The sequence below is a fragment of the Rhinatrema bivittatum genome, chromosome 12 (assembly GCF_901001135.1).
Source record: "Rhinatrema bivittatum chromosome 12, aRhiBiv1.1, whole genome shotgun sequence".
NCBI lineage: Eukaryota > Metazoa > Chordata > Amphibia > Gymnophiona > Rhinatrematidae > Rhinatrema > Rhinatrema bivittatum.
This window is the reverse complement of record NC_042626.1, coordinates 49243837-49257207: the sequence shown is the minus strand read 5'-3', so window position 1 is coordinate 49257207 and position 13371 is coordinate 49243837. Positions and strand designations below refer to the sequence as shown.

Sequence of the window (13371 nt, the reverse complement as noted above, 5' to 3'; positions counted from 1 at the left end):
CAATACAAAGCTTTCTTAAGTCCCAAGCTTTGGGCTACGGCAGCTAATTTTGTAATATGAACGTGCAAACCAACGATAAACATTAAAAAAAAAACTGAGAAAAACACCAACCTGTCTAGTTTTCCTTTATAAAAGCATCTTTCTTGGGCAGAAAACAGCTTTGTTTTAGTTGTTTAATATAGAAGTACCAGGCAGGGCTGTACAGCCCTATAGCAAAACTCTCTTTACCACCAACCTCCTGCACTCTGTTGCAGCACTTCTGCTCCCTCCTTTGCCAAAACTTGTGTGCTGCCCGAAATAGCTCCCATGGTCTGCAGGTGGCTGATAGGGTCTGTGCCTCTGTGCTAGGGATGGGGAGCAGTCTTCTGTCTCTTCCAATGAGGGCCAAATGAAGAATGTTGTGCAGAGTAGTTTTTATAAACTACAAGTATTGCACGGGTTATGGCCACTATTGCAAGCTATCATTTTCGATCCCTAGTGCAGGAATTTGTCATCAATAGCCCAGATTATTGTAATTCATTTAATCTGGGCATCCCCAATTCAACCATCAGGGCGTTATAACTTGCCCAGAATGCGGTGGCACAACTAACTGCTGGGATTCCTCGTTGAGAACACTTGACTCCAATTTTGCATTCCCTATGTCTGTTTCCAATTTATTGGCGTATTAAATTTAAAGTGCTGCTGTTGATATTTAAAGCACTACATGATGGTTTACCATTACCGTATTTTTCGCTCCATAAGACGCACCTGACCATAAAACGCACCTAGGATTCAAGAGCAGGAAAATTAAAAAAAAAATAATAATAATAATAATGGTGTGCTAAACCAGCTCTGTTCCTGGGCATCTTATGGAACAAATTAGGGAGGGCATAACATTTTTTTTGGTCCCCATTTAATTTTTGGGTCTGGGGAGGGCCATTTCTGTCCACTCCCCGGATCGGAAAATGTTTATCGTTCTCTTTGTTGGGGGAAAAAAACAAAACAAAAAACCCCCATCCCAAGCCTTTAAAGTTAATTAACTACAACCCCCCACCCTCCTGACCCCCCAAGACTTGCCAAAAGTCCCTGGCGGTCCAGCGGAGGTGCGGGAGTGATCTCCTGCACTAGGGCCATCGGCTGCCAGTATTCAAAATGGCGCCGATAGCCTTTGCCCTTATGATGTCACAGGGGCTACCGGTGCCATTGGTCGGCCCCTGTGACATAGTAAGGGCAAAGTCGCACCCCCACTGGACCACCAGGGACTTTTGGCAAGTCTTGGGGGGGTCAGGAGGGTGGGGGGTTGTAGTTAATTAACTTTAAAGGGTTGGGATGGGGTTTTTTTGTTTTGGTTTTTTTTTACATTCGCTCCATAAGACGCACAGACATTTTCCCCCCACTTTTGGGGGAAAAAAAGTACGTCTTATGGAGCGAAAAATACGGTATATATTTGTTTAGCCTTAAAAATGTATATTCCAGCACGCCTGTTATGATCACAAGGTAGACATTTACTGGAGCTACCAACTTTTTGCAAGTTAAGTTTTTGTGAGTCTACAGAGAGGCTTTTCACAGTTGCAGGGAATCTAGTTCTCTGAGAATTTGAGAGTTGAACCTTGTATAAAAGTGTTCAGGAAGATGTAATCTGTTTAAGCTTTTGGTGGTTAATAGGAAACTTTCATAATTTATGATCTTTGTAGATAATTTGGGGAATCTACTATGTTTGTGAACTAGAGGATAGTTTGGTTTGATGTTATGTTTTTAACTATTATGTATGTTATTGTACTGTAACCTGCCTTGATTTTAAAAAGTGCAGGATAGAAATATTTTTAAACAAATTGGGCCGCCACAGTCCATCGCTCCTACCATGTGACAGAGGCCGGCCAAATGTACCGATAGCCTGTCACATGGTAAGGGCAAAGGGCCATCGGCGCCATTTTGATTACTGGCAGCCGACGGTCTGAGAGCGGGAGATTGCTCCTGGGACTCCCGCTGGACCACCAGGGAATTTCGGCAAGTTTTGGAGGGTTGCAATGAATTAAATTTGAAGGGTTGGGTGGGTTTGGGTTTTTTTGTTTGGTTTTACAACCCCCCATCTGCCCCCCTCCGGGTTTCAGGGTCTCTATAGAAAAAACGTAACATGGTCCAATATAATTCTAAACCAAGGGGGGATTTCCCCATCTTCCAAGGAATCTGTATCCTTTTCTTTGTCCATGCAGTCTGGGTCCCTGCCAGGGATATCCTTGGTGAGTCGAGGCATGCCTCGAGGTCTGCCACTAGGACTGGGAAAGGAAGGGCTTACTGGCTGAGGTTCCATCCGGACACGGGCAAGTGAGGTAGCAGATTGCGCCTGTACGAAGTGTTGAAGGCTTTGTAATAATACCACCCAAGAGAAAGTTTTCAGGTCCATGCCTAGCTCAGGCGGTACTGGGGTAGGTGCCGCTAAATTTCCTTCTCCCATGGATGACCCAGTCCTGGGGTTACTCAGATCTGGAATAATTCCAGTTAAGGCTGTGGCTAACCCATCCTCTGAATTGGAGGAGCTGGGCTTAGCAAAGTCCGGGGAGGCTAACTCTCCCTGGGCTTCCTCACAGTACAGACATAAGCAAGAATCCAGGTCAGACTGTACAGCCTTGACAAGCAGCGCAGAGAGAAAAGTGCTTATGTTTCTCTGCTGCTGGAGTCATTGGCAACAGTAACTGTGCTCAGACAGCTAGCATTTAAAATTTTATGCGCTCAGATTTCGGGCACCTTCGCAGGCCGCAGCGAAGCGCATGCACACCCCATGTACTCAGCTTTACTTGTATTCTGCACATATTAAGTTGTGTGCATATGTACGCATGCGACGTTATGCACACAGTACATGAGCAGAGCCAACACGCACCGTGTGTACCGAAGCTCTATGGTGGGTAATACAAGCACAAAAACATGCGCAAGATGGCACGGCCGTGGCCTACCATGTGGTGTGATGACCAAGCCTAAAGTGGGACCTAGCCCACCAGGGGACCGTTCAACCCATTTGGAAGCCTACTTTCCCTTACCCCAACAGGATCGGGAACAACGCTGGTACGGCACACCGAGCAAGGAGATCAGAGGAAATCTTATCGAAACCCTTCAGTCTCTGAATCGGGAGGAAATCTTTTTTTTTTTTTTTTTAATTTACCTAACCTCAGCATTTACTGACTGAGTACACAGACAGTCTCTGTCTGCGGGGGGGAGAGGGCTTTGACTGTCATTGCCATGCTTGGCTTCCTGCACCCGCTGTCTTTCAGCTGCGTCAGCAGCAAATTCCACACTGGCAACCAGCTACCAGACCAAGGCACACCTCTGAGGGATCTCGGAAATGACCAGGAATTCTCAGCTGGGTAAGGGACCTTTAGGTATCACTGTAGGAGAGAGGGGCTCAATCTTTTCTCTAATTTAAAAGTAGAATTTCTTCTTCCAAAAGGTACAGTGATCCCCATAGCGAAATCATGTCCACATCTGCTGGAGAAGGAGAAATACTGAAGGGCTGAGGTCACTACAGGGGTGTGTCTAGGGTGACCTTAGCTTTGAAACCTGAATCTTGACTCCATCTGCTGGTAGGGGAGCATAAACCCATTGGTCCAGAGTCCATCTGGCTATATGCTTGGAAATTATTTTTCACTCAATGTACAAGTAAGTTCTGGAATTCACTGCTCAACAATATACCTTTACTACATTGTTAAGGAAGTTAGTGTAGCTGGGTTTAAAAACAGCTTGGATAAGTTTCTGTAAAAATCCAATTACTGTCTTACGGAATAGCCACTGCTATTACCAGCATTAGTAACATGGGATCTATTTAATGTGTGTATGTTTACTAGATATGCGTGACTTGGATTGGCCACTGTTGGAAACAGGATGCTAGGCTTGATGGGCCCTCAAGTCTGATCCAGTATGGCAACTTATGTTCTTACATGCGTCATGTACATTAATGACCCCCATAAGAACATGCCATACTGGGTCAGACCAAGGGTCCATCAAGCCCAGCATCCTGTTTCCAACAGTAGCCAATCCAGGCCATAAGAACCTGGCAAGTACCCAAAAACTAAGTCTATTCCATGTTATCATTGCTAATGGCAGTGGCTATTCGCTTAGTGAACTTAATACGTAGCAGGTAATGGACTTCTCCTCCAAGAGCTTATCCAATCCTTTTTTAAACACAGCTATACTAACTGCACTAACCACATCCTGTGGCAACAAATTGCAGAATTTAATTGTGGGTTGATTAAAAAAAGAACTTTCTCTGATTAGTTTTAATTGTGCCCCATGTTAACGTGATGGAGTGCCCCCTAGTCTTTCTATTATCCAAAAGAGTAAATAACCGAGTCACATCTACCTGTTCTCGACCTCTCAGAATTTGTTTGTCAGGAATTGTGAAAACTAAATACCTACAGTACTTGAATTTATTCCGCTTTGAAAGTATCTAAAAGGTGGAATGTAAATCAATTAAGGTGAAAGATGATATGAAAAAGCTGGTACTGAAAATTGCGCATGTTGCACCAATCTTTAATACCTGCTTTTTGGGCTCTTAGATCGCATCTCACTGAATCTTCTATTCCTACCTCATGTGCATGACAAGTTGGGAGCTATTGCTGAGGCAATAGTTACCGCAGTAATACCTCCAGGTGAGGCCGGAGTGCACAAGCCCAAGCAGCAGGTCCCGGAACATGGGCAACACCAGCCAGACTGCGGCTGGTGTTGCCCAGTGTCTGTAGGGAACAACTTCCCTACAGACACTGCTAACTTACAGTATGCAACGCACATGTGAACAGTCTATTGCCGGAGGTCCCCCCAACATATGCAAATTACTACGTCTCTTGGACAAAAGCATGCAAATATGCTGCATATTTATCAAGGACATCCTGAAGACCAAGTCTGGAGCTGAACCGTCTTGATCCAGTCTCAGAGCACACAGCAGGAGCGCCCGCTGTCAGGAGCCGATTTCCAGGGGTCGCAGATGAAAAAAACAGCTGTTCTGTTCGTGCCCCTCCCAGGCTCGCAACAAGCGGGAAGACCAGTGACCGCGAGGTTCAAGTTCGGTGCCTGCCGCTGAGGGCTCGGGGGGGCAGAGCGGTCGAATCCCACCCTCCGTCGTGACGTTTCGACTAGGAGACAGACTCAACTCAGCCGACGTCAGCACGCACGGACGTGACGGGCGTCGCGCACGAGCGTGTTGACGTCAGGGACGCTTGCGCATGCGCCGCATCGCTCGGACTCCTCCGTGGAAGAGCGGGGTTCGGTAAGGTTGGGGTTTTAGGGGGGTTTTTTTTGTTGTTGTTGTTGTCTTTGAAATGTTTCTCGGCACTGCGGGGTTGTAGTATGACCTGGAACAGTGGGTAGACTGAAGAAGAAACAATAACATAAATATTATTAGCAACCGCCAGCATAGCTGAGGGAAGAATGGCCTGTTTCGAGCGCGGTGAGGGCCGGGGTCGCTCTCTGGCTGAGGGACGCAGTGAAGGCCTGCGGTCACTCTGGTTTGGGGCGGGGACCTCTGTGAGGATGTGTGGACATTTTCAGACTGGGGAAGGGGTTTAGCGAGGGTCTGGGGGCTCTCCCTCAAGCCGAGCGGGAGGGGTGTGGAATTTAAATTTTGTTGTCATACTTTATTTTTCTGTTTTAATTTTTATGTAAGTTAACGTAGAAGGGTATGTGCGTAATTATATTGTCCTCTTTGCATATGATACCAAAACCTGCAGCTGAGCTGATGCGAAATGAGGCGTGATTTAATACACGTTGTAAAATGGTAGAGCGTCTGCCAAATAAAGTTTAATACAACAAAGCGCAGTTATGCATTTGGGGCCCAGAGGAACTGCATGGATTTTATTTAAATAATTGATCAGGAAGCCTCATTTTAAATCATGGTTTTAGTTTGTTCTCCTCTCTTCTCAGAGCAGTGTACAAAACAAAAAATAAGCCAGATTTTTGGTAGTATATGCCAGGGGTTCTCAGTCCAGTCCTCGGGTCATACTTTGCCAGTCACATTTTCAGAATATTCTCGATAATTATGCCTATAAGAGATTTGCATTCACTTCCTTTATTGTATGGAAATCTATTTTATGCGTATTCATTGTGGATATCCTGAAACCAGGCTGGTTGAGTGTATCCCAAGGACAGGGTTGAGAAGCTGTGGTGTAAAGTATTCTTTCATACGTATAGCCAGTAATAAAAGACACTAGTCTAAATGAGGTCTCACTAATGATGAGTCTGCACTGCAAGCCCTGTAAGGTGAGATCTAAGGACCTTAATATATATATTTTTTTTGGAAGAAAGATCTCAAAGGTACAATGCAGAAGTGGCAAGCATGTTTCAGTGGAGAACAAGTTCTAGAACTGGAGAGGGTTAGTCTGAAACTAGTAGCATGGGATCTATTCAACTTTTGGGAGCAATGTAAAGAAGCATGTGATGGATTCATAGAACAGCCTTTCAGTGAGGGTAGTGAGAGCAAAAACAGTACTGGACTTCAGAAAAGTGTGAGATAAATACAGGGAATGTTAGTGATGCAAAAGCAGAGATCAAATGGAGGCCTATGGTATTGCCATAGGAAGAGGGATGGGGTTTGCTATCATTATTTGCCACCGTGTTCTGTGTTTTTCAGGAGACCTGTATTTAATCCAAAAAAGGTATCACCCTGCATATAACATTTTTTTTGTTGACCTTTATTTCTGTACATTCAAGTGGACTAACACAGCGACCACACTATTTTATCCAGATGACCTAGAAATAGCTTCAAAGAGCCCTGCACAAGGTGCAAGTAGAAGTAACCACATTGTTCCATTGATTTTAATGGAAGAAATGCAATTTATTAAATAAATTAAACTTATTTAGCCATTTCCTTTCAAGTTAAATGTATTGCTCAGGCTTTAATTTTCATATCTTTCCTGCAATTATCAAAATTCAACAACAGCAGTATGATCTCTCCTACCCCAGTGACCAGCCCAAAGATGTTTCAGAAGGAAGAAGACTATAAAGTAACAAATAACCTGGCATAACAAATTTTCTCTCTTAGAAATTTTCCAAATCACACTCAGTCATCTCTTACAGTGTTCATTTGATACATTGTACCATGGAGGATGAAACTATTCATATTGCTTAGGTGTGCTTTTCTATAAGTACTTAGTACTGCTTTGTTTGTGGGAAAATGCTATTTTCTACTCCAATTTTAACTCTTTTAGAACTGGGTATTCAATATTCAAATGAGTTCTGCACAAAGTCTGGATCAGAAGAAAGCAGACCTCTTATTCATTTCTTAAGTCCTTTTCCAGGAGTGCCTTCTACAGGCTAGATAGAGATCTTAAAGCATGTATCAAGAGGTAGAGAAAGAAAGCAAATAGAATTCTAAAAAAGCATATCTACATAGAATATAACTAAATTGTCTTTCAAATTGTAAATTTAAAAAAATATATATATTGGCACAATGTCCTGTTGAGGTATTGATGTGCACCAGATAGGAGGGGAGGGACTGAAGTGGAGAAAAAAAGGAAGCCCTTTGGCTTTCATGCTGCTTTTATTTTAGGGGGAAACTTTGTTCAAGTAACATTCATTGAAAGAACATAGAAAGTGTTTGATTCGTATTACAATCTAAGGGGATCATTTATCAAAGTGCTTTATGGCGTTTTTGCATGCGAAAATGCCATAATGCATGGTGCGATGCAAATTAGAAAAAGGGAAGGAGATTGGGGTGGGATTTCTGGCCAAGTGGGCTGGCTTTGCAATTTGCGAAGCTATATCGCACAGTTTTAACACGGGAATTAACTACACCTTTTTCATTTGCGTTAAGCTGTGCAATATGGCTTTATTGTACTTTGCGATGTTTTCGCAAACAGCATTTTCACTATTTTAAGCTATAAGGACCTTGTAGCTAGGCTCTCTCTTGCAGGTAGGAATTGGAACAGTTTTGGTACTTACCGCAAAGTGTGAAAAAGTTATCGCACTGTGCGGTAATACTTATGTGAAGCACTAAGCGCATTTTGCGATAAACAGGCTATTACCATAAAACACACCCCGTTTCCTATCGCATGCGATATTTAGTGCATTTTGATAAATCCAGGCCTAAGATAGGATACCTGTTGCAGCAGTAGTGGAATTTCTGTTCTAGTCCCAATTCTGCCTGGTAACACATGGGGAAGGTAATTCTCATACCTGGAAGCCAGCTTTATACTGTGTGGCACTCAAGGATGGAAATTGCCTATCCCTGTACTATCTTATAGTATCTTATAGTAGTTCAGTGGCCTCAGTCCAATCTCGTATCCATACCCCTCATGGCATATCACAGTTAAAACTATATGGCATCCCTTACTAAAGCAGTAACAGTTAATGCTAATTTACAACTGAGTTATTTCAAGAGTCTTAATGTTATATATAATGTAAGAGAGCAGGGGTTTTTTGTCTATACATTGTGATTATGTAAAGATATACAGAGTGATAGGGAAGGCATTGTCTCTGTCTTCCTTAGTATGCATATTAAGTTGTGTAAAGAGGATCATCCAGGAATATTTGTCAGAGATGGCTTTGACTATGGCTAGGAAAAATATTGCTCTAGAATGGAAAGAAGAGGTTTCATTGATAGTGGCCAGGCCAAGGGGATCTCTAATGTTCATATTGTACTTTCTGGGGAGCAGTAAAAAAAAAAAGAAAAGGGAATGTGAAATAAAGTTCTTTTAAGTTGAATTTATAAAGATGCTTTTCACAAGTGGAAATTCAGACAATCCAAATGGTGATTATATCCACAGTTGTAGTCTGCACTCAATCACAGGCAGATTATACTTTCTACATTGCACTCCTGCTGAAGCTATCTAGTGATTTATTGATTTGACTTTGAGCATCTAATTTGTGCATACTCATGGAACACTGGCGGTGTACAGTATTCTTGTCTGGTGGAAAGAAACATTTTGGTTGAGGACATTTAATGAGTAGAATGTTGTATAAATATACATAATTGGGAAACTCGCGTAAAAGTGTAGAGACTAGTAACATGCTGTGCTGAGTGTTTCATTCCCAGTTATATTAGGTTTAGGTCAAGTGGAGCACCCCAAGCGGCTTTTCTGACTTGCATATTTAGCATACGGTATTTTTATTACCTTAACAGGATAATTGGTCACCATGAACTGGAACAAAGGTGGACCTGGTACCAAGAGAGGCTTTGGTTTTGGTGGGTTTGCCATTGCAACAGGGAAGAAGGAGGACCCAAAACTTGCTCAACCATCCCACAGTGCCTTTGGTACAACTTCGGCCGGTGGGTACGGGAAACTAGGCCCACCACAGCTGCCCTCTTTCTACAAAATCGGCTCAAAGAGAGCAAACTTTGATGAGGAGAATGCGTAAGTAGTGCTATTACCTGGTTTCCTCCTGGAATTGATATTTAATTAATCATGGGTAGGGCATGATAAAAAAAAAAAAAAAGACGACAAGGAAGTGAAATTAGAGTAAATGGGCCTAATTGTATTTATCTGCTGCCATTTTTTGTCTTTATGGAATATAGAAACAGTAATTTGGATGGGTGGTGGGAGGGACTGGTTCAGACGCAATGTCTCAGAAATAAACCTGAAACACGAGGGCATCTACTGTGCATCCATTTTATATTCTTGCATTAATCTGGCCTCTTGTGTTTTTGGTATTAGTTACTTTGAGGATGAAGAGGAGGATTCCAGCAACATGGATCTGCCATACATCCCTGCCGAGAACTCCCCAACCCGGCAGCAGTATAATATGAAAATGGATGATTCTGACAGCGAAGAAGATCCACTGGAGGTGTTCATGGCTGAAGTGGAGGCAAGTGTTTTAGAGCTGCTGGCTCCTCAAGGAAAATCCTCCAAAAGCCGTTTTCATTATGAGGCCTGCTAATCCAGGCTAAGATCATAAACATTTTTTATAGTTTTTTGTTGGTTTTTTTGTTGTTTGTTTTACCTGTGTCAGTGAAAAAACAAAATTGAATTCACATTTATTTATAAAACTGCCTTTCATATGTTAAATAACAACCAACCATCAATGGAACTCCGACGTGTGGTGTTGTGCGGTTGCTGTATGTGAGGGAACCACTCTGTGATTCTCTCTTTTGATAGCTACCGACTTTATTCTTCAAATGCTTTATTATACTAATTTTTAATTTTTTGTAATTTAACTATGTACTTCTCATAAACCAATCTGCTGTGTACTGCATTTCCAGTGAATGTCCTCCCCCTGGCAGTCAGCTCGACCTTATATTGTGTTCCCGCTCCTTTATGTGGGTACTTATCGGTTCTAGACGAACTCCTGCACTTCCATAAGGTCGAAGCTGCCTGCCCAACATCGGCCGTGTTTCGACAACTGCTTGTCTGCTTCAGGGACCTTCGGAGGAATTTTTTTCACCATCTCACGGTCTGTACAAATACGAAGTACTTATCTTTTTTTTTTATATAAAAAACCAGTAATTTGAATCAAACATTTTTGTTGTCTAAAGTATTTAAACCACAAGGACAATCGGAGACCGAGAGAAGGAATAGGGGACACATGACGATTGTACAAAACCAGACAGACAAGGAACCGATAAGGGGGAATTCCCCATTGGGGGTCATCAATATGTCTTCACTCACAGGCCCTCAGGAGACCTTTTTAAACAAAGGTTTATTCTTCGCTCCAACTAATCAATATTCACCATTTGAAGGGGAAAAATTCCTATACAAATGTTAGACAATTGCGACTACGGCTGTATTTTTCATCGACACCAAATTGGTTAGCTCCAGGGCCGACAAACCCCATAATTCATACGTTTGCTGAGATGATCCGCAAGGAAAGTTTTATGACCAACACTAAAGAAAATATCAAACATAAGAATCTCAGCAAGGAAGAATCAAAGGCGTTGCGAGAATTACAGGAAAATCCCCCAGTCATCATAAAACCAGCCGACAAAGGAGGGTCCATTGTGATCCATGATAGAACTCAATATGTCAGGGAAGCAGAAAGACAACTAGGTGACGGCACTTTCTATCTAAAATTGACAGAGGATCCCACATCCAGTATAAAAAATATGACTGACCCTATCATAGAAAGTGGCTTTCTTGGGTGCTATTTGTTCAGCCAGGAGAATTTCGGAGCTCCAGGTGGTGCTGTTTTGAGATCCCTTCCTTCAGGTATCTTTATGCATGGTGCCTTCTTTTCTGCCTGAGGTAGTCTCGGTGTTCCATCTTAGTCAATAGAGCTTCCAGCTTTTATGGATTGGATTCCTCTGTTCCTCTGGTGGGGAGCGTTGCCTCTTAGATTAGAGGCATGTATTATTGAGGTATCTAAAGGTCACTTATGATTTTGATAGATCATATCTCCTCTTTGTAAATCGTATCACCTCTTAGTACTGTGGAATGATCCAGAGAAGGGAAAAAAGTTGTCTAAGGCTACTGTTGTGCAGTGGCTGAAGGAAATGATTGAAATGACTTAAGTTTTGTTTAAGTTTCTAAAGGGTGCCCGCTGCTGAGGGGTTTAGGGGCACACTTGACGCATTGTCAGGTGACTACCTGCGCTGAGTCACATCAGGTGTCTGTATGAAATTTGCTGGGTGGCCACTAAGAAGTTGTTGCCCACTTTTGCTAGGCATTATCGCTTGGATGTCGGGGCTCCGACTTCCATGTGCTTTAGTGAGTGTGTTCTACGAGTGGAACTCTCCACATCCCACCTGAGTTAAGGGGAGCTTAGGTATATCCCAGGAGTCTGAACTGTTCTGGGTACATACAGGAAAAGTAAAATTGGTTCTTATCTGCTAATTTTCGTTCCTGTAGTACCACAGATGAGTCCAGACACCCGCACATTTACTGGGGAGAGAGTCCTCGGCTCGTACTGTTGCTTTGTATATAGTGCAGAGTTGTTGGAGGTTTCAATGCTGATGACTTATGTTAAATTTGGGAAACATGTTTTCCAGTTGTCTCTTCGGGCAACTTCACCTTCACCTTCTTCCGGCTTGTTGGAGGGGAGCTATTTGCTTAGAAGTTTGCTTAGAATTTTATCATTGTTGCTGTCATCTTGGCTTGGGTACAGGTCAATACTGAGGGACTGCAGGTGGCACACTGGCAGGCCGATACAGTACAGTGCGCACAGTGTTAGCCGGCATTTGGACGCGCTAGCTTTACCCCTTATTCAGTAAGGGATAATACCGCGTCCAACCCCCCCAAACCTAATAGCGCCAGCGACATGCAAATGCATGTTGATGGTCCTATTAGGTATTCCCGAGCGATACAGTAAGTAAAATGTGCAGCCAAGCCGCACATTTTACTTTAAGACATTAGCGCCTACCCAAAGGTAGGCGTTAATTTCTGCCGGCACCGGGGAAGTGCACAGAAAAACAATATTAAGTCAGGTTCCGAAAGTTAAAAGTAAAAAAAAAAAAAATTTAAAATGGGCTCGCAGTTCGAAAACTGGACACTCAATTATGCCAGCGTCCGTTTTTCGAGCCCATGGCTGTCAGCGGGCTTGAGAACAGATGCCGGCAAAATTGAGTGTCGGCTGTCAAACCCGCTGACAGCCGTCGCTCCTGTCAAAAAGGAGGCGCTGGGTGCACTAGTGTCCCTAGCGCCTCTCTTTACCGCCAGCCCTAATTTTAATAAATTAAAATACTGAATCACGCGCACAGGAGAGTGGCCTGTGCACGCGCTGGGAGAGTGGGCGCACAGGCCACTCTCGCCCGCTCTCCCGCGATTTTACTGTGTCGGCCCGTGGGTTATGTACAGAGTCAGTAAAACTTCCTCTGTCTCTATCTGCTGGCAGGGAGGCAAAACCTAGGCATCTGGACTGATCTGTGGTACTAGAGGAACGAAAATTAGCAGATAAGAACCAATTTTCCTTTCTTAACAACTCCTGGATGATTATAACATAAGTTGGGTTTTAGACTGGTAGCAGGCAGCTTGTCAGGATAGTGTTTTTCAAAAAAAATGTTTTTATTATTATTATGACTAGCTGTCAGGAAAGCATTTTATTCTTGTAGTTCTGTCCCGCCACTCCCTAGTGCTCACTCTGTCTTCCATGCCCCCTATGTCTACCCCTACCTTGTTACTCTTCTCTCTCATTCCTTCTCCCCAGCCCATTCCTCAGCAGTAATCTTGCTCACTCTATTCTCTGGTGCCCTGTCCCAGTGCTCTATTTTTCCCTTCAACCCCAGCTCATCCCCCATCACTCTCTTGCTTCCAGTGCTCATCCTTTTTCCCTTCTTCTCCTAGCTTTACCCTGTTCTCCGCCATTGTTTCCATTCCTGTTCCTGCTCCAATACCATTTGTTCTTCTCTAATCTGATTCTACACAACTTTTTCAATAAGTTGGAGCAGCAGAGCACCCATATTCCTATGCTGAGCTTGCATCTGACTAAGGTCCTCAAGAACAGCACTGGTGTACGAGCATTGAGCAGTTCAAATTGCTTGAA

The 13371-nt window shown here is 43.3% G+C and overlaps 1 protein-coding gene across 2 annotated transcripts in view; it reads left to right on the top strand.

The window, feature by feature from the left end:
- The first annotated feature begins 5090 nt into the window (after window positions 1-5090).
- DDX42 (DEAD-box helicase 42) overlaps window positions 5091-13371 on the top strand; it is a 95888-nt gene continuing 87607 nt past the window's right edge. The window contains exons 1-3 of one of the 2 annotated variants that reach the window (XM_029573675.1): window positions 5091-5233; window positions 9083-9314; window positions 9615-9765. In XM_029573675.1, coding sequence (XP_029429535.1) covers window positions 9097-9314; window positions 9615-9765 — 369 coding nt within the window. In that variant the 5' untranslated portion in view covers window positions 5091-5233; window positions 9083-9096. Of the gene's footprint in view, window positions 5234-5270; window positions 5414-9082; window positions 9315-9614; window positions 9766-13371 lie in introns of those variants that run through there. The other variant, XM_029573676.1, reaches the window with a different exon arrangement.